General features: G+C 39.5%; 1 protein-coding gene across 1 annotated transcript; it reads right to left on the bottom strand.

Annotated features, from left to right (window-relative positions):
- Positions 1-20: 20 nt before the first annotated feature.
- On the bottom strand, positions 21-20,757 carry ano10b (anoctamin 10b). The gene is made up of 16 exons (XM_036152167.1): positions 20,617-20,757; positions 20,459-20,528; positions 18,090-18,340; positions 16,606-16,779; positions 11,082-11,219; positions 8,493-8,609; positions 8,266-8,382; positions 7,141-7,479; positions 6,878-7,060; positions 6,679-6,734; positions 6,511-6,585; positions 5,349-5,513; positions 5,072-5,263; positions 4,849-4,986; positions 4,652-4,768; positions 21-4,571 (listed from the first exon to the last, which is right to left on the bottom strand). The coding sequence occupies exons 3-16, from the start codon at positions 18,325-18,327 to the stop codon at positions 4,548-4,550; spliced, it is 2,073 nt and encodes a 690-aa protein (XP_036008060.1). The 5' UTR covers positions 18,328-18,340; positions 20,459-20,528; positions 20,617-20,757; the 3' UTR covers positions 21-4,547.
- Positions 20,758-27,617: the final 6,860 nt, after the last annotated feature.

Here is a 27,617-nt window from a genome sequence, read left to right as displayed (position 1 = left end):
TTAAAGACACAAACTTCAAGTGACTTTAAGTGATTTTATTATTACACAACAAACAAACACTGCCAACTTTTATCTTCATGTACACATCGCAACTGTACACAACCACACCTACATATACACACTAAGGTCCATATATTTATATATTTTTTGTCAGGTCTGCAAATGTGCAGCTGCAGCTGGTTGAACAAGTCTCTCCATCCTTCTGCATCTTTGCAGAATGAGTCCAGCAGCCACCAGTACTGATTGTTACAAATGCATCGGCATAAATATCAGTATGTGGCGACACCTGGTGGCTAAAGAGACTAATAACACTTGACAGCAAAACAACAACATAGAAAAACATGATTGTAGACTCACAACTGGCTGTAAAACTGCACCTTAAAGATATCGAATTAAAACAACTATCAGTGAACACGTGTGATAAGAACTTGCATTATGTGACTTTAAAATGTTGCAGTTGGTGGCATGTGGCTCTCTGCACAGTTAATGCACAAGCTAATTGATAAATAATAATATAGCACATCTTTGGTCTCTTTCCACGGCGTTAAATTATTTTAGAACCCTAATGCGTAGTTTACAGATGGTTTCATAAATGTTAGTTAAGGAGAAGACAGTATCATTTTAAAATAACTTGCACATTACAGTAACTTTTCCTTATTTATTTAGCACAGTGACCGATGATAACCTGGCTAGCAGCTGTTAGCTGACATTAGCCAACATGGCGCCGCTAACGGACCAGAAACGCTACCTCGTGTCCAAGGGAAAACACTCCCGTAAGTAAAACATTTCTTTGTTCAGTTACTTAATTTGTGTTCACAATTTGTGAACTTACTACAGTAGTAAAGGTGTGTATGAGACTTCGCTCATATTTAGCTCATCAAAAATCGCTCTAATAATGTCTTTAGCCACAAAATTCATTTCAATCTTGGTTTTACTGGGTTGTCCAGGGCATGAAACAAAAATGTATAATAACAAAGTATCCAATAGTTTTAAATTCAGTCAAGACCTTGTATTTGAGAGAGCTTAACGTGAAAGTTTAGATTAAGTTAAATTTAGCTTATTGTTTAACTAGTACATACACCTGTTAATTTTCTGGCATACTTTAAAACACTGACAATTCGACAAGGATGCCGAAGCAACATAAATATTTTAAAAGCGTTTGTTTGACATTTGCTGCTTTGTTTAAAGTAGTTTTAGCAGTTATTTTGGTGTACCTGCCCATTTTCAGAGTTGTTTGGTAAACTATTTTATACCTTTTCATTACTGATATTTTATTAAGTATCTAAACTTGAGCACTTCAGTGGTGTTGTGTGTGTGTACTGCAACATGTTAAAATAAAGCAGCAGATTGTTGTGGCGTTGTACTTTAGCTGCAGGTGGTAGACAGTTTCGTAGATTACATTTGGAAATAACACAATGCTGATGGTACTGAAAAGTAAATGTTACTTTAGGCCTAAGAATGAGATTTCAAAAGAACAGACATGAGGTTATTGAATCATATTCTAATGGATTTTATTTCTTCTCTTTTAAGACATTTCTGTTTCAGCATTGACATTTTTTTTCTTTTCTTTCTTCCTTTGAAACGCTTAGTATAAATGTTTTTGTGTCGTAAAAAAAGGTTTTTCAAAACATTACATTTGATAATTTTTATATCATTATTTAGACTTTAATTGTCACAATCAAATAGAATGGATGATTTGTTAGAAGCCTATGTATATGTTTGTTTCGATAAAATTGCAATAACTAGATTCAACAAATAAAATATTGTATCTATAATAGTTACTTATGGAATGCAAGTTTAAAAAAAAATCATCTTCAAAGCATGCTGTGGCATGTTGTTAAGAAATACTAGTCTAGGATTTATTTAATTTCATGTTTTCTGTGGTACAGTCAATACATAAAATAATTTAAGTGATTACTAGGGCTGAGCAATATGGACCAAAAATATCTTGATATATTTAGGCTGAATGCCGATAATTTTATTGCCGGTATTTATCTCTGTTTTTTTTTTTTAATTTACAGAAATCAGACAGGAAATAGGCACAGAGATAGAAGAGGGACAGAAAAGTCCAAAGTATAGGAGTCTAACCCTGACTAGAGAGCACGAATGGCCTCTTTTTAAATCTCCATATATTGCCCAGCCCTAGTGATCACTTAAATGAGGCACCTGTGGGGCACACACCACCACAGATTTAGAAAGTTTTAAAGCTCTCTACTTCTCTACAAGTTTGTGGTAATGTGCAGAGAAACAAGTCAGGAAAACTGATTCAAAAACCCATAACGTTATCTATGACAAGTGAGCACAACACTCATTCAAGTTTTTTCTTTCTTATGCCTCAGGGGTTTATAAGTCATGTTTTAAGAAGTGAACAAAAATCATTCCTCTGAAAATGGTCAGGTACTTCAATGAAAAAGCAGCCAAATTCCAAAGAAGCCCCCAAAAGCTTGAAGAGCAGTTGGTTAAAACCCCAATAAGAAATTTAAAGACAGTCGAGCCTAAACGTATGCTGTACTGTGCACATTATCACACATCTTCTTCTGCTTCTTGTCAGATATAAAAGAACCGCACTGAACCTAATAATAGGGGATTTTTGGACACTAAATTGAAGTGACTGCTGTGTGAGAAGCAGTATGTAGAGTAATGAGGAGGGTAGGTTACAGTTTTGTGTTGTAAGTCTTGTTATCAGGTCCTTTTTTCCCTTTTTTATGAAGTCGAATCAGGACTACATTTATGCGAGGGGAAACATGTGGTCATCTGTAGTTTAATCGCTTTTTTTATCTCCAGAAAAAGCCTCATGAAACTATTATTCTGTAAATAAATTACCAAATTTCCTTTCCCTGCACCATTTTCTCATATGTTGTCATTTCTGTCTGATTCTTCTGTTGTTCTTTCTTTTATCCTTTGTTTGTGTGTTGGAGTGACATCGGCGCCTACCCATCTGAACTGCCAGGCATGTGACTTTGATTGGCAGGTCTGATTTATTAATCTGATAGGACGAAGAATGGCCCCAGGCTCAGAGAGCTACGCCTCGAGGAGAATCTTTAGGTAACCAATTAGAGACCAGCATGAAGTCACATGGCAGCCAAAAGTTAATACAGAAACATACACGCTCATTTGTCTGATGCCCCTCCGCTTAGAAAATTAAAATTAGGAGGCCTACACAAAAAAAAAACTCAAATGGAATGGGAATTCTGAAAAGTCAAAAGATGCATTTTATAGGAGAACAGATGTGATAATACGTTTTTATTTTGTAATCAAGGTTTATTGTGTCTACACTTTTCCCTGCAATTTTTATGGGGTGGTACTCTAGCGCCCCCTGTTGAAAAGATGGTGGTCACAATGTTTTGGACCATGCAATGCATTTAGGTGCATCAAGACTTATTAAAACAAAACTAGAGAAATCTTTATAAAAAAATGTTTTTTTTTAAATAAATAGGCCTACCTGGAAAAAGATGATGTACTTCAGATATTGCAAAAAGTTGTTTTAAAAGTTCAGTTTTTTATTTTTTTTTATATCTACTGTTAATGATACTGTCCTCTTCCTATGACTCAGCGTTTTGTCACCGGGTGGCAGAAATTACACGGGTATTCTGCCTGTTTTTGGCACCATTCATAACTTTACATACTACCTGTGTCCAAACTCAGAGACTGCGTCCCTCAAAGGACCCGGTCAGCGTCAAGCACAGAGTTTGAAAGCCATAAAAATGAAGCCCATACTTTTGCTCCGTTTAGTTTTTTTTTTTGTTTATTTTATCCTTAAACTCCAGCAGTTGTACCGTCAACACGGGAATCTGTTAAAGATGAGCCAATTATTTATTTGCAGATATTCTCTCCAGCTCTCCACTAAGCCATTGAGGTTAGATTTTTTTTATTTAAATGATCCCATTATGAATCTTGACTTCATTGTCAACCAAAGCAATCTGCTCAGCAACAAATGAAACACCGAAACAAACCAAACATGAACCGTTGGATTATGATCTGACTGAATTATATCCGTTTAACTTCTCCTCAGTGCTGACGCCCAGCGGGAGTTTGAAAATGTCGACGCACTTCTGCTCCCAAAAGTGCTCTGTCGCTTTGAGTTTTACACAACGACATTGTCGCTTAAAGACATCTTAAATGTTCATCCAGTGTCACAGAGTAATATATCAAACTTTAATCTTTTTGTCGCCTCGCCGGGACATAATCGACCTACAAATGTGGCCTTTTGAAGGACACAGCCCCTGAATGTGGACGCAGCAACTGGGTCCAATTTTTTTAAATATTAACTGTACAATCTCAACCCTTAGTCTTCATCACCACATTCCTATGTAAGAAATACAGTCATCGTAATCCATTGGCTCCCTGCTTAAGGATTAAAGCACATTTAGCTGCTGTTCGAATTGCACTTGCAGTTTGCATATAAGATGCAGAAGCACTGTGTGAATTAGTATAGATAGAAAAAAATCAGTTGGAGCCGAGTCACAGCTGCAGCAACGTGGGCCACTCGAGCTCTGTTGTCCTTGGTTTTACCTCCAGAGGCACTACTTCAACGTCTTGAAACAAAGTTAGGACTCTTGAACATTCAGTTTCTGGAAAACATAAGTAAACAAATTTAGAAAGATGTGGAATGACGCCAAATATTTAAGAACGTCAAAAAAACTTTATTGACCTGCTGTCTTAGGGCTTGCATGGACGTGTACTCGATGTGCTCCCTCTTTTTCCTGATCCAGTCAGGCTCATCTGGTATCAGGGCGGCCATAATCACCTTAACTAATATGAGGACATGCTGCGAACACACAACGGCTGAAATTATGACAAAGGGACTCGAAGTATAGGGATTATTCGGGATTCCACCTTCGCTCTTACCTCCACGATAACAGCGCCCATCAGAAGGTTGCTGCCAGTCATCTCGGCCTCCTGACTCAGCTCCTGCACGCGTGGTGACAGCAGCAGCAGCCAGCAGTTGGACACCACTGACACAAAACTCAGCACCTCGAAGGCGTGCTAAAATATAAGACGGAGATGTGAGCAGAGATCGACAAACCATCCGTTTTTGGTGTTTTAACGTGTTTTTGTTTTTACTGCTGACCTGCCACACGCCCATGCTGGCCACAGGAGGGTAAAAGGGTTTACGGAAGAGTTTGCAGACCTTATAGGCGTCCGATCGGATTTCTGTTAGATTGTTGAGAAGCAGCAGAATGGCAGTCAAAGGAAACACGCAGGAGAAAAGACTCAAATACCCAAACTGCACCAGCAGCTCGATGTATTCTGCAAACAGCCCCTGTGGTTAAAAAAAACAACACATTTATATATAAATATTAATCAAAACCTGTAGGAACATGCTTTCTGTGACTCTGAATGCTCACTGGGAAAGGAGGCAGGGTGCCTTGATTCCGAAATTTGTCTTCTTCTGGATCATCTTTGTTCTCTGCCCTGTGGGGGGCGCTGATGAATCGGTCCACAAGGAAAGGTATGACCACCTCTGTCACCTGATTCACCAGCTGAGTGATGATCAGCAAAGAAGCTAAACGCTTTAAGCAGATAAAGACAGAGAGTTGAAATCTGGCAGCATATTAGCTTGTTTATAGTCAAAATCTTTTAACTTACAAAAAAGACCAAAGCCTTAAGTAAATTTGTGTTCCATTGAAATAAACTAAGAAGAATACCTTCATGTTTATAACTGGAATAACAATTTTAAAAACTCAGACATCCCTGTTATGTACAGCTGGATAATAAATGTCCTAAAATAACAACAACCAGAGAAGGAACCAGGGGCGGTTCTAGACAGGGGCCAACAGGGGCCCATGCCCCTGTAGAAATGGCCTTGGCCCCTGTTATGGCCCCTGTACTAAAAGCATGATGTTAAATAAACTTCTCATAATTATTTGCAATGGCAAAGAAACCATAACTGATTGGTCAGTTTGACCAATATTATTTTTTACCTATACAGCTTTACTCTAAAAATAATTTAAAACTTAAGATGTTTCACGTTTAGCTTTAGCCGTATTGAGCAGGGGGCAAAGTTTTCAACTGCTAGATCAGGGGTCTGAAACCTGCCGTTCCAGAGCCATAAGTGGCTCATTTAATATTATTACACAGTTAAATATTGCCATTTTATTGTTTTTAATTTTTTTGTTCTGTGCCCCTGTGAAAAAACACTGGCCCCACCTTGGCCCCCCTGGTAAATTTGGTCTAGAACCGCCCCTGGAAGCAACACATCTGATGTGGAACAAGATTTCTCTTTTTTTTTTAGTTGTAAGAAAAAGTAATGGAAGAATAAATTGTAGATTTTGTCAAAAGGCGTTTATGTACTGATTGCAGACTAAATAAACCTTTTTTTTCCTCCTAAGAAAACCATTCGACTGGAAAGATACTGAAACCATAACAGATGTGCTTTTTTATCCCCCGTCAGTTTAAAAAAAAAAAAACGCTCCTAATACAAATTTCTGGAACAACAACCAGGAATCTTTTCTTGGACTTTTTTTGAAGACACGGCCCCTTTGGTGCAGGACTGAAGATTTCTGTTACCTTTCGAAGCAGGGTCACGTCCTGCTTGAAGAAGGCGATATGGAAGAGCACTGCAAAGTTGTTAAAGAAGGTGAACTGAAAGCCAAAAGGAAAAAGTCTGATCAGAGCTGACTGGTTGGAGCTAATGATGGACGAATAGTCAAAAAGCAATGGAGAGAAGGAACTAACCACTAAGACTTTGCCTGTCAGATGGTTTTCATATGCCGACTCCTCTCGATGGTTCTCTAAAGGAAAATCACAAAGGTGGGATGTCATATTTTTTTAATTATACCTGCATTACTTTTTTTAAACAGTCTTTTCTTTGTACCAACAGCATATAAAGAATTTTCTTGTGTACTAGATGATATGCTCTCTTCATGTCACTCACCATATTCGGTCAGAGATGTGGCCACGGTCTTGTAAACTGTGGCGAGCATGTTTGTGTAGACAATATGGAGCACTGAGGGCGTGTAGAGTAAGGCCTGAGAAATCATGGAGTCCCAGTCTTTGTGCAGCTGCTGCACCCGGGCCTCTGCCCAGTAGAAACACATCATCCCCAGAACCACCAGTCCTGCGGGACGAATCGTAACGTGTGTGTAACAAAAACCTGAGGCTCTTTGGCTGACAATAAGTTGTTGTTGGGAGACCTACCTAGAAACAGCCCCACCACTGGGACAGACACCAGTGCCATCCGCAGGTCCCTCTTCCATTCAGGGAACAGCGGCTCTACACGACCGGTCACAGGGTTGACCCCCAAGTCGCCGTGGAAGCCCGGCCGTGGCTCCGCAAAGCGCTCGGCGAGGTTTAGGGTGCCCCAGCGGTACGACAGCGAGGCTCTGCGGCGTTTCCACATCTCCATAAACACGGTGGACCAGAGCATGCTGAACACCGCCTGCAGCATGTGACCGCTGATGAGAGGTTCTGGGTCGTCCTGGACTTCCCCTGCCTGAGAACCCGAGACTGACTGCAGCATCTCCCTCTGGACCTCTCCTGTAGTACGCAGGAAGATATTTTTTTTTATGCAAATGGGCATATTGTGCTTGATTCTAGGTCCAAAACAAAATGATTATCATTATCACATTGAATATCTTTAACTTTGGATTTCTTATTACAGGTCACAAAAAAAAACAGAGATTCTTGTAAGTATGCTGGTGAAGATTCTCAGTCATCCAGGTCATGGTCATTCCAAAAAAAGTAAAAAAAACAAAGCAACTGGACTTGTTTTCCGTAGTTGAAGATGTTTTGCTTCCTCTCCAGGAAGCTTTCTCACTTCAAAAAGTCTGGAGTAATCGTTCCTTTAAGCCAGGCCAACAACAACCCTAACGACTTCTCGTTACAGAGGAGTGGACCAGTTTCGGTCCAATCTGCTGTCTTAATGTCTTTAACGACCGCCCGTTACTAAGGGGTGGACCTGTTTCGGTTGAATTTGCATGTTATCTAAGCCATTACAAGGCCTTTGTCTGGACAGTAGTATAAAGCTTGGTACTCCACATTACTCCAGACTTTTTGAATTGAGATAACTTCCTGGAGAGGAAGCGAAATGTCTTCAACTACGGAAAACAAGTCCAGTTGCTTTGTTTTTTACTTCTTTTTTTTATATATTATTGCAACTTTCTAAAGTGTCTTGATCAATAGTTTTTCAAGCTTTCCTTGGACTTGCTTCTTTTACATCCATCCATACTAGACTCAGTCGACAATAAAAGTTACTGGATTTCATCGTTAAGCAAGAACTTCTAATTAAGCTGTAAAGTCATCAATAGGACTAATTAAACGTACTTGAGAAATATGCGATGAAAATGCCCAGTATAGCCGGTGGAAGGAGAGACCAGGTATAGAAATCGAGGAAGCTGAAGTAGAAAGCCATCGAGCTACCAAAATACTCGTTCACTTTGTCTAGGAAAATCAACAGAACAAAGTGTATAGTATTAGTGACACGTTTTTGTCATCTTATCTGGTCATCTACTTATCTCATGAGTGGAAAAGGTACATTTACATTGACATACCCAGTGGCTGAGCCAGCTGGTTCCCAGCGTACCAGGCTTCACTGAGATCCTTTAGTTTGCCCGGGTTGTGGAGAGGAAATGTGTCTACAATCACACCAGCAGCTCCCAGCTTCTGCCCTGCAGATAGTCTCATTGCATCAGGGAAAGACTTACACTCCACAGTGACATGAAAACATTATTACACATAAACCAAGACTATTGGGGTTTAGGCAGTAGCATCAGACAGATGTATTAAACAAACTAGGCGTTTGTACCATTCTTGGACACGGACACTGTGTAGATCAGTTTACAAAAAGCTGTTAATACTCCACGAGAAACCAGATATGTTAAACTGCAACTCAAAATGGTAATGTATATTTTTGTAATTTCTGCCCCATACTTCAAATTTTAATTGGTCTTCTTGATTGCGTTGTGTTGGGATAATAGTTTAATTTTACTGCGTGGGATGTATTCAATTTGAGCTGCTGTCTTGGCCAAGTCACGATTGGAAAAGAGGTTTTAATCTGTTTTTTTTTTTTACCTGGTTAAATTAAGGGATCTATCTACGGTTTAACTGGTTTCACTTTTGTTTTTTCCCTGGCCAAAGAGCTTCCATGATGCCAGGGTTCTTGCCAGCACATTTCAATGTAATGGACTGTGATGCCGAATGTTGTCAAAGTTACGGTGAAGTTAGACCATTGTGGTAATTTTTAATGAGCGTAAAGTCAGTACAACACAAATGTTTGAGAGCAACATAGAAAAGTCAGTAAAGCTGTTTAATGTCCATAAGTGCAGCTATAAACCTCCCGAACAACATAAGCTAGTGCTAGCTGTTATTGGCTTGACGAACAGTCCCCTTCGAGCTGCACTACACAACGTTCTGCTGCAGGAACGCATCCAGAGAAGCAGCGGGACCACACACCAGCACCCGCACCAGATAAGGTGCCAAAAGAACTGTGATAATTTACAGGGAAGTAAGAGGAAGAAAAGCAATATGGGGGTGGTGCAGGGCAGCTATGAACACAGTAAGACAGCAGTGAGCTATATGTGTGGTAGGAGTGACGAACTAAGGCAATGTGGGGTGAGATTGCAGCCACGAGCTCCATGTTAGCAGTGTTAACGGACAGATAGGAATCCTAGTGGGCTCTCTTGTTTGCAGATGATACTCTGATCTGTACTGAGAGTAGGGAGCAAGTGGAAGAGAGTCTGGAGAGGTACAGGTTTGCTCTGAGTAGAAGAGGAATCAATGTCATTAAGAAGCAAAGCAGAATCCATGCACTGAGTAGATGTACTGGGTGGGGTTATGGTACCTGGGGTCAACCAGGCAAGGCAAGTCAAGTTTATTTATATAGCGCTTTTCAGTAGATGACAACAGTCAATGCAGAAGATGGATGAAGATGAATGCAGGGTGGAACATGCAATTGATTATAGCAAGTTTGCTATAACTGATTAATGGTTTTCAGATTGAGGCTCTTGCAAAAAGACACAAGGTGTAGCTGAAGATGTTAGTTTTTACTGAGAATGAATTAGAAATGAATAGACCAGAGGCACAACTCAGTTTGGATGCTTACTTGGATGAGAAATGGTTTGGGATATGCAGATGAAGGGTAATGGGAATATTCAACAACTGGTGCTGAATGTGGAGGTGTCAGGGAGGAGCAAAAAGGAAAAACACAAGAGTTGGTATGACTTAAAGACAGAGATTTCTAGGTGGAGAGGTTTACACTATTACCCCGTTTACATAACCCTTTATTAACCGTGCTGAGACCGGCCCGAGCTCGGTAACTGAGATAACTTTTGAGTGTAAATGGACCGCAAACTGAAATGTGTCGGACACAACCGGACCACGCTAAATCTAGACCAGATTGATGGGTGGGCTCGGCCTGGTTTTTCCCTGGCTCGGTTCTCAGATAACGAAGAGCGCATAAGCAGACCGTGTCATCTCCTTGCTGGCAGCTGACTAATTTTGCGGTTTCAGACATTCATAAAAATACTAGCTTCCTTACCGTGCCACACGGTTTCCAGTGATGATTCTGCTTAGCAGTGTGATGAACCTCGCTTCTGTCATTGTTTCCTGCCTCTGTAAGCCCTGATTAGACGTTTGTTTGTCTTATCCACTTCCCAAAAGCCGTCAAGTAAATTCACCAAATGTTGCCGCCTTCGCCTGCCTCTCCGCAAACAACGAAATGTCACAATTATAACCAAGCATAACTTCCTGAATGTTACGGGCGCCGCCATTTTGATTTGCTTGAGTCCCTCCTTCAATCCCAGAGAGCAGTAGTACCGTAGATGATGTGTACGGGTGATGGGTGATGTGTAAACCGTCGTCAGAACCAAGCTCGGCATGGTTAACTGATCCGAGATCAGCATGGATCGGTTTAACAAGGGTAGTGTAAATGGGGCTTATGACAGGGTTGACATGTTAAAGTCTGCTGCACCAGCCGGCTGGAGAGGCAGGATTAAAACCACCCATATCCATCTCAGGCAACTTAAATCTAAGCAAACACTGGTAAACACTGTATTTTGTGTTGGAGGAAACAGGAAATGATTCAGCAGCATGTGAGTTTCTTCTTTCTCGGTATCAATGTGAAACACAATGAGGCTACTCACAGATGTTGTCTCTCCTCTGCAGTGTGCAGCTGTCGAGCATTCCTGGTATCCTCAGGTCCTTCTGCGCCCGCAGTCCGTCCAGCTCGTACTTTATGATGTACTGTCGCTCCGCAGATGTTAGAAACACCTCCATGTTGTCTGGTACACAAGTGAATAGTTACAATTTGTGACTGTAATACGTTAAGACACACATGCAGAAAAATTTAATTTGCAGAGATGTAAGGAAGGTAAACTTTTTACCATTTGATACCAGTAGTAGTATTAAGTGGTGGATATTCTGAAGCCCTATGTAGTCAAAGGAATTTCTGTCCTTATTTAAAGGAGCCATAAGTAATACTGACACCTTGTGGCTCAAATTGGTACAACAGCTTGCCAATCAACATTCTAATATGCCATTTTTAAGCAGTGTGTTGCTGTTGTGAATTTTACTTACACAGGATAGGTATAAGATGTATTCTGTTTTATTTCTGGTCAGCTTCTCTTACTGGCTTCCATGTTTGCAGGCTGCTGCTCTTTTGCCAAGATAAAATACCAAATGCTGTGCTCTGTGATGGGAGCTCTGGGAACTCTCATATGATTGGCTCAGGAACCAGGAAGTAAACACGGGCTACACACTGCACTGAAGTAGTTCTCGACCGTACCTCTAGGTTTGAAAGGAGAAAAACGTGACTAAGACATTGTTAATGGAGAGGACCAATTGTTTAGAGGGAATGTTACTTCCATCCGGGGCAAGAAATGAGAATGATTTTGGTTGATTTTTACAGTAAATATATTACATATAGCTCCTTAAATTTCCTTTCCTCATTGAGTCCTTCATTCTTGCCCTTATTATTTCACGTCTTTCTTTTCATGTCCATCCTCTCCTGTGTCCTTTTACCTTCTTTCCTTTCTACTTTATTTATTTCCTTCCTTGTTTCTTACCCCATTCCTTGTATCCTTCTATAATTCATTTTTTGTATCCGTAATGTGTTTCATGTCTTTTCTTTATCCTTCCCTATTATTTTTTTCAACATATAAAGCTCACTGACTATAGAAATATTTGCCATAAATTTCACAGTGAACTCTGGAAGGTTTAGTCTAGAAAAGTGGATGGAAAAATGCTCTGGTTTTCTTAGACTTGAACAGCAAAAGCATTTAGTGTATGAACATTAAAACAATACCTCCCATCACAAAGTAGAAATGGCAAAAAAGGTACAATTGGAGAGGAAAATCCTTTAATCTTTTCCCCAGGGTGGAAAGTTTGATTTCATGATGAAAAGTATGGGCCTAAAATAGGGGTGGGCGATATATCGAATCTACTCAATGTATATCAGGTTTTCCTCCGCGCGATGGTTAAAATTACTTTATTGTGACCATCGAGTGTAAATTTTAATGGCAAGATTTAGTCGCTGTATTTAATTCACTGTGATTTTAGTTTTTCCCACATGCTGTGAACGCATCACTCGCTCCTCCAAACCAGAAAGCGCTCAACGAACCCTTGCACTTACTTACGTTGACGAGACAGCGAGAACTATGGCAACAGCGGGCGTTTTAGGTAAATAAGAAAATGAGTCTGAAGAGAATAAGCACTGGGTCAATAATATGGCCGTGGTTTGGATTTCACAAGACGGATGAGGAACAAAATGCGGTAATTTGCAAAACATGCCGTCACACCATTGCCACAAAAGGTAATAAGTAATAGTAATATCATCTTTATTGTCATTGAGACATACATTGAAACATGCATTACAACAAAATTTGTTCTCTGCTTTTAACCCATCACCCTTGGGGAGCAGTGGGCTGCCATGTGCGGCGCCCGGGGAGCAATCTGGGGTTAAGGGTCTTGCTCAGGGACCCAGAGTGCAGGCGCTGGGGATCGAACCGGGTACTTGCATCTTTCTCTGAGTGCAAGCGTGCTGCTCTAACCACTAGGCCAACACTCCCCCAGTAGCACAAATTTGTTCCACCTAAAAAGTCATCCAATGCAAAATTAATACTCATGTGTCAACACACACACACACACACACACCGAAGGAAACTGGCGTCTTCTTTTGCTAAATCCCATATGACAGAAAAAAATGTTTGTTTAAAATTTCCCAGCACCTAAAGAGCACGGGAAATATTTTTGGGATGCTCTGAAGCTGCGACTGGTCAGTTGATTTTATAGTCACAATACAAGCTTTTGTTTTTGGGATAGTCACATTTTTATTATACAAATTTTTATGTCTTAAGCACAAAGAACACCTTTTATTTCAGGTGTAGTTTGTCAGATTTTTCCTTGGTGTTCCTTTTGGCCGCTGGGATGTTCTGTTTTTTAGGGTCCAGTGTTGAACACGAAAGAGCTCTGATGTGACAATATTGTAATTTGTGAAAAGCTTTTATGTGCAGCTGTGGTTAAAAAATGGCTAAAATAAAACATTTCAAAAAAATTTCTATTTTGCAATCAATTTTTAAAACAAAATACCAATGCAATGCAACTTTAGGCACTATGTGACTAAAAACATTTGTTTTTCAAGGTTATTTGAAAAAAAAAAAAAAAAACAATAATATATATATATATATATATATATATATATATATATATATATATATATATATATATATATATATATATATATATATATATATATATATATATATATATATATATATATATATCGTGTAATATCCCAAAGATATCGTGATATTAGATTTTCTTCATATCGCCCACCCCTAGCCTAAAAGCATGACATGACTGAAACATTCAATAGTTCAACTTTGTAGTACAACTGTTTTTAATATTTACTTTTAATTTCTAATTTCTATTTTCCCATGTTTTATTTTGTCTCTACATTTTAATCCAACTTGCTTTTATTATTTTCCTATGTTCTAATCTTGTAAAGATTAGATTAAATGCACTTTGCATTGTTTTTGTACTGAAATGTGCTATACAATTAAATGTGCCTTGCCTTTACAAATCTATGCCCGTGTCTAGTTCCACCTTTGGTTGTATCATGCAAAGCACTAGGTGAATCTTTCATCTTTACGAGATGTCGTCAGGTTGTTTCAGTGAAGGCTATGAAAGCTTCCAGCCAAGTTCGTTTTTATCTGGTGTGCGTCACAGAAGCTCGGGGGTAAGATAAGATAGATACACAAAACCTAGATGCAGTTCCTGCTGTCATTACCAAATGTGGATTAGTAGTCACAATGTTTCCTGCCAGATCATGTTTGCACATGCACTGGAATAAGTGTATGGCAATGTAAAAGGGTTTAATTGCTGCTGCTTATCTTCACCGTCGGATTCTAAGAATTTGTTTTCCAAGAATTTGTTTTCCAAGAATTTTCTCTTTTAGAATGAGACGTTTATTAGACAAAGACACAATTTGTTCTAATTTTTTCAGTTGAGTAGACGACTATAATTAAATAGCAAAAAAAAGGGATTGTACTAAAACAAAATGTTTACCAAAAACATTTTAACTGAACAGCAGAACTGAAGTCAACAAGTAATTTTCCTCAAAGGTAAGCATAAAGCAAATGTGACTGTCGTTAGCAACCAGACGACTGAACATATTTTCTCCACCTAAATATTTCACAATAAACTATAAGTGTAGGTTTAATCTTCTCCTGGCAACAGTAGACATTGCAACTAAACAAAATGTGCTCCACCATACTGACAACTAAGGCTGGACGATATGGCTTAAAACTTAAAATCTCTGGGTTTACTATACCTAATCCAGATTTTCCCCTCCCATTTCTTTCATAAAAAAATTCCAGGCATTATTTTTAAAAACATACTTATTTCATCTCGTTTGGGAGTTGACCTGAATTCAAGGTATAACTAAATATAAGCTGTGAAACATGCTTGTAAAACAAGATGGCAGGTGCTGCCGTAGTAAACAATGAAAATATGACAGAATGCTTGCTGCTACTTGTTTTAAAAAATTAGCTGGTTTTGAATATACGCCTAAGAATGGGCTTCACTTGTGTAACTTTTTTTTTTTTTTGTGTTCACTTGTGTAACTTAAAACAAACTCTCCCTGTGGCTCTACGCTTCTTCAGGAGGAGTGAATGCTGCTTGTCAGGACTTTGATGCAATCTGCTGGGTTCCCTTATATAGGACATTTTTTGACCAATCTGTATAATCTTGAGATGACACGTGTCATGATTTGGCGCTATATAAATTAACTTATTAATTAACTTATTTTTTTAAGTATTCAAATCAATTTTAAGTCGTACAGTAAAAACATTTCCTGTTCAGAGTATTTGGACAATATTTTCCTAAATATGTATTTAACATTGCATGCTATCACCAAACCTATTTCCCCTTTCAGGACTGATGGAGTGCAAAGTCTCATAAAAGCCTAAGACAAAAAAAAAAATCCAGCTTTTCAAAAAATTAAATCTTCATTAATTGCAAATTTGATTTAGTCGATATAACATTGATTTATCGTCCAGCCATACTGACAACTGAAAACTTTTATAGAAAAGACCCTTAGGGGTTTCTTCACCTTTTGCTACATCTGGGTCTCTTGGACACAAATACTTCTGTAAAGATTACCATAAAATTATACTTTATTTCTTATGCATGTCATTATTTTCTTCAGTCATAACCTTACATATCAAGTCACTATGAATATTTGATTGTTGATTATGCGTTTTCCTGGTGTTTATTTAGACAGCGCAGTACGTTGCTATGCTCAGATAGAATATTTTGCTTAGATTGAAAAGAAAGTTGTAAATTATGACCTTTTGACCTCATAGGACATTGATATTTTACCACTTTAGTAGTTCACGAGAAAGTAAAATGTGTTGCTATTAGTGTTGCGCCGATGCCATTTTTTGGCCCCGATAATGATACCCGATATCTGGCTGTGCAGTATTGGCCGATACCGTACCAATACCATCTGTTTGAAATTGATGTGTATGTGTGTATATATATATATATATATATATATATATATATATATATATATATATATATATATATATATATATATATATATATATATATATATATATATATATATATATATATATATATGAAGAACTGCATACTACTTAGAGTAGAAGAACTTTTTATTGCCTACCTGGAATGGGTGACAATAGTTGAATAAACTTTTGGCTCTCAAAGGCCAAAATAGTGCAACATTTGTGAAATTATAACATGTATAATAGTAGTGCAACAGTAAGACAGTAAAATTACATTAATATTTGAATAATCTCTTTTAAACCCTGAGTTTTGGCTCTCAAATGCCAAAGTAGTGCAATTTTCATGCACTTATATAACATGTATAATACGAGTGGGGAGAGAAAAGGCTGCGTTCAAGTGACATACAAACATCAATACAAATATCGGTGCCCTGTTTGTTGGTACTCGCCGATACTGATACCACCATTTTAGTGCTGGATAGGGGCCCCATCTAATACTGGCATCGGTGCAACACTAGTTGCTATAAAAAGCATTGGTTTATTTGTCATATATTGACATCAAAGCTCTTGGAGAACTAAGAACACCTATCTGTTCCACCAGTCATGTCAATTCTGTGCAGTTTGTCCTCTGCTCTACCTGAATCTCTGAAGTTGTCTCTGTCATCGTAGGCGAAGGCCTCCATTTCACCGTTGCGGTAAATCTTGCACAAGCCCAGCTCCTCCGTGGCTCGCAGTAACGTGCAGCGCGGTGCCGACAACACGATGATGTTACCAGTGGCGTCCTCGCCCGGGTGAGCCAATAACCCGGCACCTGGAGTCAGACAGTGAAGTGAGTGTTTATAAGAAGAACCCCCCATGTTGGCATATAGGGCTGGGAATCATCTAGGATGAGCCGATTCGATGCGATTCTGTACGTAGCTCACGATATAATACGATATACCTCAGCTTGGTTTGATTTGACTCCAATATTGATATTATTTCCAAATTAATGCTCAAAGTCATCAACAAAACCAGCCAAATATATTTATGTTCAATTTATTGAACATTGATATCTTAACAGGAAAATAAAGTGCATTTGGTTCAATGCATTTAACGTATCACAGAAACCAAAAAATGTGCCCAAACATCTAATTTTCTCACTTGCACTTCCTCGCTGTGAACAATAATGGTGCGCTGTAATAATGCCCCCTAGAGTTTGGGAGGTATAACTACATTGAAAGCCAGATTATCAGTATTAAATCGTGTTTAAAAACATCAATATTAGTCTTTGATTAAAGGTATACTATGCAACCGGGGTTGATTTTCCAGCGAGGCTCCCCCCAGAGGGCGAAAATAAAAGTGCACTGTTGTAAAGATGCTCAGCTGTTCTCCTGGTTTCTCCGTCAAGCCAGGCGCGGTTGTTTTGAGCTTAGCAGACAGGCGAACGCAATGAAAAGTCGAAAAAACAGCAGTACAAACGATGACTAACACAGTGAGAGTATGAACATCAGGGTTTCCCGCAGCGCTATCTTGGCCAAACTCACGCTACCGCCTCAGCAACATTAAAAAAAAAAAAATAATAATAATAAAAAAAAAACTCGATATGCTTGCATGTTTATTTGACGTTAACACGCGGTTCTTTGTTGTTGCTTTTGCGCGTGCATATAGTGAATGGCAGGGCAAAAACACATGGAGTTCTCGCTGTAAGGCAAGACCGACTCTCGCGGTCTTGCACGAGACTTCTGAGCCTGTGTGTGCGGGCCGAGGACTCCTGCAATTGCACGTACGGTATTTCCCCCACAGACCACCAGGGCGGCCGAGAAAACCTTTGTTCGACCTGAAATGACTCATTTAATCATCCAAAACGGTATGGAACACATTAATTAACTGAAAAATGTTGCATAGTATGCCTTTAATATCGCTTTTTATGCACAGCCCTATTGTCAAGTTTTTCTTTTCTTTTTTTTCAACTAATTGCTGAATCCTGAAAACAATTTGACCCAGACGCCATCAACCTTCTGCCTGTTCCTGGAAACAACTTATTGGTGGGATTGATTTGTTGCAACACTGAGACGCTCATAAACATTTAATCCGCTGAATGTTTTCTTTGCTCCAGAGAGCCGCTGTAAACCGAGAACTCACCTCCTTCTTTCTGAGGAGCTCTGATCAGTTTGATGAGCCAGCGCTTCGTCTCGGGAATGACCTTCTGTCCGAGCTTCACCAGAACCAGCGGCTCGACCCGTTCTGAGGCACAGCAGGGGCAGCTGACTTTGCCCCAGCCTGGCGTGGAGGACGGGGCGCTCAGTTTGCTCGGCGTCTTCCCGTCTGCAGGTTCTCCTCGGCCACCAGGTACACCTTCGTCATCACCTGCCTTACTCATGGTGAGGCTGGCACTAAAACATTAACAAAAGGAAAATATGTACCCCTAAGTCCTTTTCAAATCAATGCAAACCCCATTACTAATATATAGATGTTATATATGCATGTAGACATATTTAGCTGTACTTGTACCGTCAACACAAAGTAGTATATATCTGAAAGATTTTGCAGCATTTTCCATCCACTTCACAAATTATTTTACATGATACCCCTAAATAGGAGGCTCAGTCTAATCTCCAAAGTCTTCAGAAGTTTGTTGGATGAACATTATTGAACAGGTAGCATCAGGAAACAAAGGAACCTAGTGGAGTTGAGTGCAGTCAGCACTTTAAATAAAAGCATATTTATGTCTTAGACTGGCCCTGACGAAGTCCACCTCTAAACCCAATTAAAAATTTGTGGCCAGACTTGAAAGTCGATGTTCATAGTCTAATCTGATGTGCTTGACCTGTTTTTGCAAACACTCATAATGTTGCAACGCATTCTATCCAAGAAATAAGCTCCAGCTGTGATATCAGTGGTATTGATTATTTGTATTTTTATATACAAATAAAACCCCAGTTTTATTTGTATTTAAAAACCATGTAACATGTTCCTTCCACTTCACACTTATGCACTAATTTCTGTTCTGTTATAATACCTGTAAAAATAGATCAAGGTTTGTGGTTGTAATGCGACTGTTATGAATAATTCAACTCAATTGACTTTACAAAGTCAATTCGATCAAATCATCCAGATAGATTGATCTAAAAGTTTCCTTTCTAAGGAAACCATGCAGATTGCATCAAGTCTTGTCCATGCTAGATCGTCTGGTTGCCTAGAAGGAAAATGTTGAAAAGTGTGGGGAAAAAAGAAAACATAGTTTTTTCCATCTAAGTAAAGAAGTGATCTGGTTTTAAATTGACAACTGTAGACAAAATGGCGCACTGTGACGGATCAGTTTCAACTCATCTCTGCACACTTTAAGGTTATATTAGAGACAGTCGCACCTCCCTCAATAAGACCATTATTGTGGCTTCGCCGTCTTCTTACTGAGAAACTATGATCATAACGTTGGGTTATCTAAAATAGATGCTCCTTTTATACAGTCAGGGTTGTAAAGGCAATCTTTACTGAAGCTTTGCATGAAATGACGTTCTATAAGGGACTTCTGCTCGCAGTACGCATGTGAATGATGCGAGTTATGTTTGTTCTGCTTCAAGTTATCAGTTCCCTGTAGAATAGATTAGTTTGTGGTTGTAAAGCAGTTGTTATGAATACTCTTGTAAGGTGTCGTATGTGTGCGTTAGTGAATTGTCTTTCTGTCAGATATGTGGAAATGCTGAGAAAAAACATTTTTTTTTGGCTGAATTGATGGACGTGAACTTTGTATCCTCTGATGCCGTCACTGCTTATAAGGCTGAGAAATTTAAATTATTAATTTCGGGATGTATTGAAGAATGAATATTGATGAGACCAATACAAATCCTAAAATGCAGTAGCTGACATTTCAGAGAGTGCATGCCATCACAGGGAAGCTTGTTTTATGTTGACAGTCCAGATGAATAAAAGAAAAAAAAACAAATCACTATACATTTTATCCTGGGGTAAAAAAACAGAAAACAATATTACTTAAACAGGAAAACCCCTTTGTTGTCATAACTGGGCTATAAGCAGTGTACAACCATTAATAAAGGTAACTAAAACCATTTTATCTCCTACGTTGTTCAAAACAGCCTCTAATAAAACCCATTTGCCATCTGAGAGACAACAATCAGAATATAGGCTACATCAATTACATATTTGGCTGCGGTCCTATAACTGTCCTAATTTTCCTTTTGCATTTCGCCATTTGCATCATCTGTAAGGCGGGGAGCCGTTTAGATTTGCATGTAGCCCTGAACAAAGTTTTTTTAATTTGTCGCCACGCTGGTAGTTCAGCTTCTTGCTGCTTTTGAATTTTTCAGGAAACTGTGGTTCTGCTAGCCGAAGCGCCGGCTTCACACAGACCTTGTGTTGTGACTGAAAGACGCACAGCTTGAACTGAAAGTGGTTGAACACTTCCTTCTGTCACTGAGATGTTTCTGAACGGGTGTCGGCAGTCAGAGAGGCTTTTAGGGGCGAGAAAGAGGATGAGTCAGGAAATACAACACCTGGCAGGGCGCCGATGGTGATGGGATGGTTCTGCTCTCCAGTCCTTCGTCGGGGCCCTTCCCAAAACTCCTGTTTTTAATGCACACAGACAGAAAGCAGCGTGTAGGCAGCTACGTCTGAGGAGAAACCAGAGAGAAGTATGTCTGCAGACACTTACCCAGCCCCCGAGAGTGGTTCCTCCCTGCTTTCTCTCCCTCTGAGGTATTGATGTGCGTGGTTTTGTGGGAGAGGAATGCGGAGGAACTTCTCTGACTCTGCAGGGCGTGGAGGGTTGTTTGGCTTTTTCTCTGGCTCCTCCCTCCTGCCAGCTGCCTGTCTGGCTGGTGCAGTAGCAGCCCTGGGTCCTACTGTCCCAACCTCTGGCTCTCGATGTTGAAATCACTGAAAACCTTCCTACAGATGTTCAGAGACGGCTACAGTTTGGGTAAATGTCAAGTCCAGTCAGTGACTCTTCATGTAAGTACAACAAATGACACATGGGCCACATACAGGGACATGGAAAAAGCACCACATCCCTACACACAAATACTGTTTTTGCTTTTCTCTCACACAGTTTTAGATCATTTTATCAAGAGATGACCTGAGTAATTATTTCATTAATTAGATGGAAAAAAACTTTCCAAACCAACCTAGTCCTATGTGAAAAAACATTAATTGTCAACGCCCAACCCCCTTTGTTAAATCACAAGTGAAAGAGGGTTTAGTTTCTGTTATTTTTGTTTTTATGCAGCATCAGAGAGGCAGTAAACAGGTCACTCATTCATTCATCACCTGTGGACAGGAACTCTCTCCATGGTATATTTTTAATGAATTAAGGGTAGTCGTAAAATGATCAAAACTTTGATTTATTTAACTTTACTGAATATTGTTTTGACCCCTGATCCAGACAATAACTAATAAATAACTCTGAGCGACCATCTTGCTGGTAGATATTTTGTACTGCAGTCAGATAATCCCAGATTCTCCATGGTACACAAAGTAGATTGTTGAAACATTTGTTTTTAATTAAATTTAAATAGTTTTTATGGTCGGTACAAAACCTCTAGTGGCAGCCAACTCCCTTCTTGTACCTTAAAGATCTGGTAGAAAGGGGAATGTAAAGAAGCAATAGTCTTCCCTGACCATAAAGTGTGCCGGCGTTACATCGGCAATTATTCAGGACATCTTCTGCCACAGACAGTGGAGGAGTTTTCTTCTTTATGTCACCAAAACGCCAACAGCTTCTTCTTTTTTTGTTGTTTTTACAGAGGGAATAAGCGGGTCAGAAAATGGATGGATGGATTTATTCATGCTTTAAGTTTTACAGGCAATTGTATTTCCATTGTGTCTTCATTGCACAACAAGCTATGAATACTTTATTCTTTTTATACAACAACGTAAAAAAGGATGAACTAATATACCAAGAACGTGAGCGAACATCTCAGGCAGCTGGTACCTTTTATCATTTTACACAGATCAGAGAAAATATTCCTCATATCATGTAAAAAAAAAAATTACAAGTAGCTATATTAGTTACACAAGTACTAGCATGCTAAAATGTCAGTTCCAAAAATGTTATCAATGCCGACCACTTTCTCTTAAACAGATCCATGGTTAGATTTAGCTTCACTGTTTGTTTGTTGTTGTTTTTCCATAAGATAAACCTTAACAACTGTTTCCACTGACTCACTGTGGGTAATAGAGGCTTATACCAAGATACAGTGATCATTGTTTTAGCTACCAGTACCAGGATCCCAAGCAGATCAGATTCTTCTTTGCTTAACAGGTCCCTTAGGAGAACTCAAGCACAAAGACATTCCATAAAAACTTGCAAAATGTTTGAAATTTCCTCCCTAATTCCCTCCCAGAATGTTTTAATTTTGGGGCCGTCACAAAGAATATGTGTACAACCTCCAACTGGTCCACATTGTCTCCAACACCAATTTGTTTTAGTTTTATCACATTTTGACAAGATAAGCGGTGCTCTAAAATATGAGTATCTTCCCACACTGGCTCCCACTCTTGATCATCAATCACAACGTTTATTTCTAGCTCCCATCTTTGTCTTATAACGGAAGCGTCCTCCAATTGTCACGATACTTTCATTTCAAACTCGACATCAATACCCAGGGGGAAAAAATGTGATACTCAATACCATTTTTAAAACCATAGGGATAATAAAATAAGCAATTAAAGGCATAAAAAAGGCATTTTATTGACATGAAAAACTCACCTTTTTCATTTTCAACAAATACCATGCTTTAAATAAGTATATAAATAACTGCTAAATAAATAAACAACCCAAATATATGCCTAGTAGCATGCTAGCCACAGCTAACAACACAATATTAATGCGGCCCACCGGTCATGCTAACATCAGTAATATATTTAATGTATTAAATTAAATTATGAATGGGAACTTTAATTTAATAACCTGCCAGGATTCATCGTGAAGGCCTGGGTGTCGGTCCTGAAGATGTTTGGCCAAGATTGACTTGGTTGCCACCACTTTAAAGTACTGTTTGCTCACAGGCTTGTCAAGATCTTTGGCTTTTCCTTCTTCATTTGCCTCATATGCTAAAATATTTAGTATCGATACCATGCTAAATTAGTAATGTGTTTGGATACAGCATTTAAGATCAATACTTTTCAGAGTACCTATACTTTTGGCAACCTTACCTCCGACACAGATGACTAAGCATTTGTTTAGATACAATCTTGATCTTATCACATTTTCTTTTTTTATTAGTAACCATTTTGAAAAACATTTACAAATCAGTAGGTTGTGATTTACGAAGTGAGCATTCTCTGTATGACATCAAGTAACTTCTCAATTGCAAAAACCTATAGAAGTCAGTTGAAGTCAACCCGTGCCTTTCTGACTAAAGGACTTCAGAACTTCCCCCTAAAACAAGTTCTCAATAAAAATAAGATTATTATTATTTTCCCAATCCTGAAGCCTCAGATCAAGTTGCTCTGGTAAAATATCTGTTAATTCAGAAACTTTCATGGCCCTCGATATGGACTGGGGAACCTTAATATTTTTCCTAATACAGCTTTTTGTGTACGCAGCATCTTTCCTGTGATCAGTATCCATCTGGTCTTGTTGGAAGTTTTATATCTGCTAGTGCTTTGGCTTTCCTTCTACTTTCTTCTCTGACTTTTTGTTGTTGAATTAGTTAATGATTTTAGGTCAGTGGATGCATGTTAGAGGACTGTTAGGCTGCAAATGAATTGTCCATTGGGTTAAATTAAAGGAGCTAAGTAAGATGTTTACTGTAAAATCAACCTAAATCATTCTCATTTCTCACACGGGATGAAAGTAACATTCCCTGTAAACAATCGGTCCTCTCTATCAACAATGTAGTAATCATGTTTTCTCTTTTCAAACCAAGAGATACGGTCTGAACTTCAGTTCAGGGTGTAGCGTGTGTTTACTTCCTGGTTCCTGAGCCAATCATATGAGATTTCCCAGGATTCCCAAAAAAGAGAGCAGCATTTGGTGTTTTATCTTGGCCAAAGAGCAGCAGCCTGCTAACATGGAAGCCAGTAAGAGAATCGGACCAGAAATAGAACAGAATACAACATCATAGACCTATCCCGTGGAAGTAAAAAATTCAAAAGGGTTTCTCAAAGTTTAAAAAAACGGCATATTAGATTGTTGTGATCGGCATGCTGTTGTACCGGTTTGAGCCACAAGATGTCAGTATCACTTATAGCTCCTTCAAGCTGTCTGAATCAGCATATTCTGCTTCATGCATGGGCCCTGAGCTCCATGTCCCAATGTTGAGCTCTCTGCTCAGGAGCCGCTGTGGCCTCCAGAAAACATTTGACTTTCCCCAAGCGGCATCAGGCGTCTTCTTGTTAAAGAGCCGTTGAAATCTCTCGCTTGTGTTTCTCTGACCTTATCTGTTGTCTCCATAGGGTGTTCGCCCAACTCACCGTCTCTGCCCTGGAGGAGCATGGTATGGCAGTCCTACGTCTATGAGGTGCACCATGCGTCCTCCTGGCTATGCTCTAACAGTTCCTGAGGCCTGGGAACCAACACATCATCACGAGGTAATGGAACCACTGTGGTGCCTGTAGCCCAGCTTAACAACGACTGAGATTAGGACTTCCACTAATGACCATATTCACTATATTCACTGTATATTGAGAATTATGATGTAGATGGTAACGGATAATTCTAACCTTGAATGAGGAAAATAATAATTAAGAGTAGAGGAAAACTGTAAAGGTCATTATTGTTATACATACATTGGCACCTGAATGCCTGAAGCAAACTGATGACTTGGACAAACTTTATTGTCATTTTGTATGTACAGAGTGCATACAAAACTAAATTTCGTTGCATACAGCTTACGACAATGTAAGGAGATTGAAATAAGATAACATTACAGTGCAGCAGTGATAAGATACAATGCAGAAGAAAACACTGCACACTTTTAATAAAGTGTGCAGAAGAATGTTCAACAATGTTTGTTGTGCAACAAAATAATGGTGCAAAAAAGGCATTCATTTGAAAAGTTCATTGTTGGCAGTGCAAAAATAATAATGTGCAAAAATGCAGTAAACGTTCAGTTGTGTGCTTTTAAATTTAAATGTGTTATAAAAGTTCAGCAATGTTGGTAGTGCAAAATAATGGTGCGACATGGCCATAAAGTTTAGTTCTGTGCATGTGTGATGCAGAGTTCAGTTTAGATTTCAACAGTCTGATGGCAGCAGGGAAAAGCTGTTGCAGAACCTGGGGGACCTGCAGCGGATTTTGCAGAACCTTTTCCCAGTGGGCAGCAGGGAGAACAGTCCATGGTGGGGGTGTGAGGGGTCACTAATCATGTTACGGGCTCAGGACATGCAGCGCTGGGATGAAATGTCCTTAATGGAGGGAAGAGGAGTCCTGATGATCCCTTCTGCTGTCCTCGCCACTCTCCTCACCTTCTTCCAGTCGGAGGCGCTGCAGCCTCCACACCACACAGACAGCTGGTCAGAATGCTCTCTATGGTGCTTCTGTAGAAGGTCGTGTGGATGGGCGGGGGCAGTTGGGCTCTCCTCATCCTCCGCAGGAAGTAAATTCGCTTCTGTGCCCTCTTCACCAGTGATGTGGTGTTCACAGTCCAGGTGAGATCGTCTGTGATGTGCACCCCCAGGAATTTGGTGCTGTTGACCACCTCCAATCGACGATAATCTCCTTCTCCACGTTCAGGATCAGGCTGTTGTCTCTGCACCGGCCCACCAGCTGCTCCACCTCCTCTTTGTAGTCCCGGTCATTGTCGTCTCTGATCAGGCCCACAACCATTGTGTCGTCTGCAAACTTCACAATGTGATTGGTTGTGAACCTGGGGACGCAGTCGTGTGTCAGGGTGAACAGCAGGGGGCTCAGGACACAACCCTGAAGGGAGCCCATGCTGAGGGTGATAACATCAGAGGTGTTCTGTCCGACCCGGACTGACTGAGGTCTGTTGGTGAGGAATCTAGCCGCCAGTTGCGAAGGGGTGTGCTGAAGCCCAGATGCTCCAGTTTTCCCACCAGATGCTGTGGGGTGATGGTGTTGAACGCTGAACTTAACTCCAGGAACAGCATCCGCATGTGTGTGTTCTTCTCTTCCAGGTGTGCCAGGCTCAGGTGAAGAGCGGAGGAGATGGCGTCCTCAGTGGAGCGGTTGTGCCGGTAGGCAAACTGGAACGGGTTGGACAGGTGATTACTTTCTGCAGTCTGAAAAATGTATTCTCGTTGTACAATTTTTTTTATTTTTATTTTTTAAACTATCAAGCAAAAATATTAGAAATAATTGCAAAATTTGAACCCGTCTCATGTGAAGGCGATCTCTTCAGTCAGTTTACATCTATAGATTGGAAAGGTAAAATAAAAGGAATGTCAATCAACTCTTTAATTGTTAAAACGGTGCCGGATCTTTTCCACTCACCATAAATCTGTTCAGATACAGTAACAACCCTTTCACGGCATTGCAACTTTTCTCTTTAGCAGTAGAATAATCTTTATGTGTAAAAGAAAACATTTAATATTTAGTGTATGTTTCCACTTGACATGTTGGACATCAACATCGGGATCACCCGTTCTTGCCTTATTGGTGCTTGGAGTTGATCAGTCTGTTGGCTTTTTCTCCACCTGCTTTTTGACCTAAACTCCACAGTGTTTCTCATTTCTGAGGTACTTTTGCTCTTCATTAATTCATTGCTGTGTTCTCCAGCAGAATTGGGATAAAGGTCTCTCCTGTAATGGAGAATTAACACAAAGCATGGTTTATATCAGTACGCCTTGCTGTTGGTAGCCTTTCTTCTCCAAATGCAGATTTTTTTTCCAGATGTTCAAAACAAGCCAAAGGCTCTATCAGATCCTTGTACTTCCTGCGGAGCTTTAACCTGTCCTTTACATTTTTACTGCAACAGGTCTTCTGTGTTGAACTAAAAAAATTTCACTTCAACTGGGTGTATAAATGCTCTCACGCCCACATGCTGCCGACTTTGGGCAAGCTCTGCACTGGTGGAGAGGCACTTCAGTAGTGAACTCAAGAAGTTTAGGAATCGTTATTATGCCCTAGGGGCAATTGATTGGACAGCCAGTAGTAAAACACACAGACAGGTAGCAAAACATTTGTTCCAAAATCACATTAGAATAAGTGTAATTGGGGATAGATGAATGTTATAGTCTATCTACGTCTGGATGAAAGCAGCTTAAATTCGTCAGTCAGTGGGCTGGATCTACCAGGATAAGTTTGGCCTTTTTCACCGACCCTTTTCTTTTACAAGCTGGTCACGTCACAATTTTGCTGCAATTCCCAGTAGTGATTTTGAGTCCTTATTAGCTTTTTCTTTTATACGTTGATTTGGTCTTAAATTGCAAAAACAGAAACCAAGACTAAAACATTCTTGTAGAAGCAGAATTCACATTATAGTGTTACGAGTTTCCAATATTTAACCTTTAACTCTTAATTTTGGGTTTTCATTACCTGTAAGCCATATTCATCTGTGCATGTGTAATGAATCTATATAATTAAGAATTTCACTTTCTGAAATGAGTGAATGAGATATAGAACTTTTTCATGGTGTTCTGATTTTTGTAGATGTTCCTGTACAAGTTAATGTGTTCTAGCTTACATCCTATAGAAATATCATGGTATATTGTCTATGTAAATGTAAAAAGAATCACAGTACAGACCAA

This window comes from Fundulus heteroclitus, chromosome 2 (assembly GCF_011125445.2).
Source record: "Fundulus heteroclitus isolate FHET01 chromosome 2, MU-UCD_Fhet_4.1, whole genome shotgun sequence".
Taxonomy (NCBI): Eukaryota; Metazoa; Chordata; class Actinopteri; order Cyprinodontiformes; family Fundulidae; genus Fundulus; species Fundulus heteroclitus.
Note: the sequence above shows the minus strand (reverse complement) of the source record. Positions and strands in the feature narration are given on the sequence as shown.

Excerpts from the sequence above, each read along its gene's own strand:
- ano10b (XM_036152167.1), bottom strand. The coding sequence starts at position 18,327 with ATGAGTAAGGCAGGTGATGACGAAGGTGTACCTGGTGGCCGAGGAGAA. Across the intron at positions 8,610-11,081 it reads GCAGAGGAGAGACAACATCT|GGCAGAAGCTGGGAGCTGCT; the intron begins GTGAGTAGCCTC and ends GACTATCTGCAG. Across the intron at positions 5,264-5,348 it reads GCACCCTGCCTCCTTTCCCA|GGGCTGTTTGCAGAATACAT; the intron begins GTGAGCATTCAG and ends TTTTAACCACAG.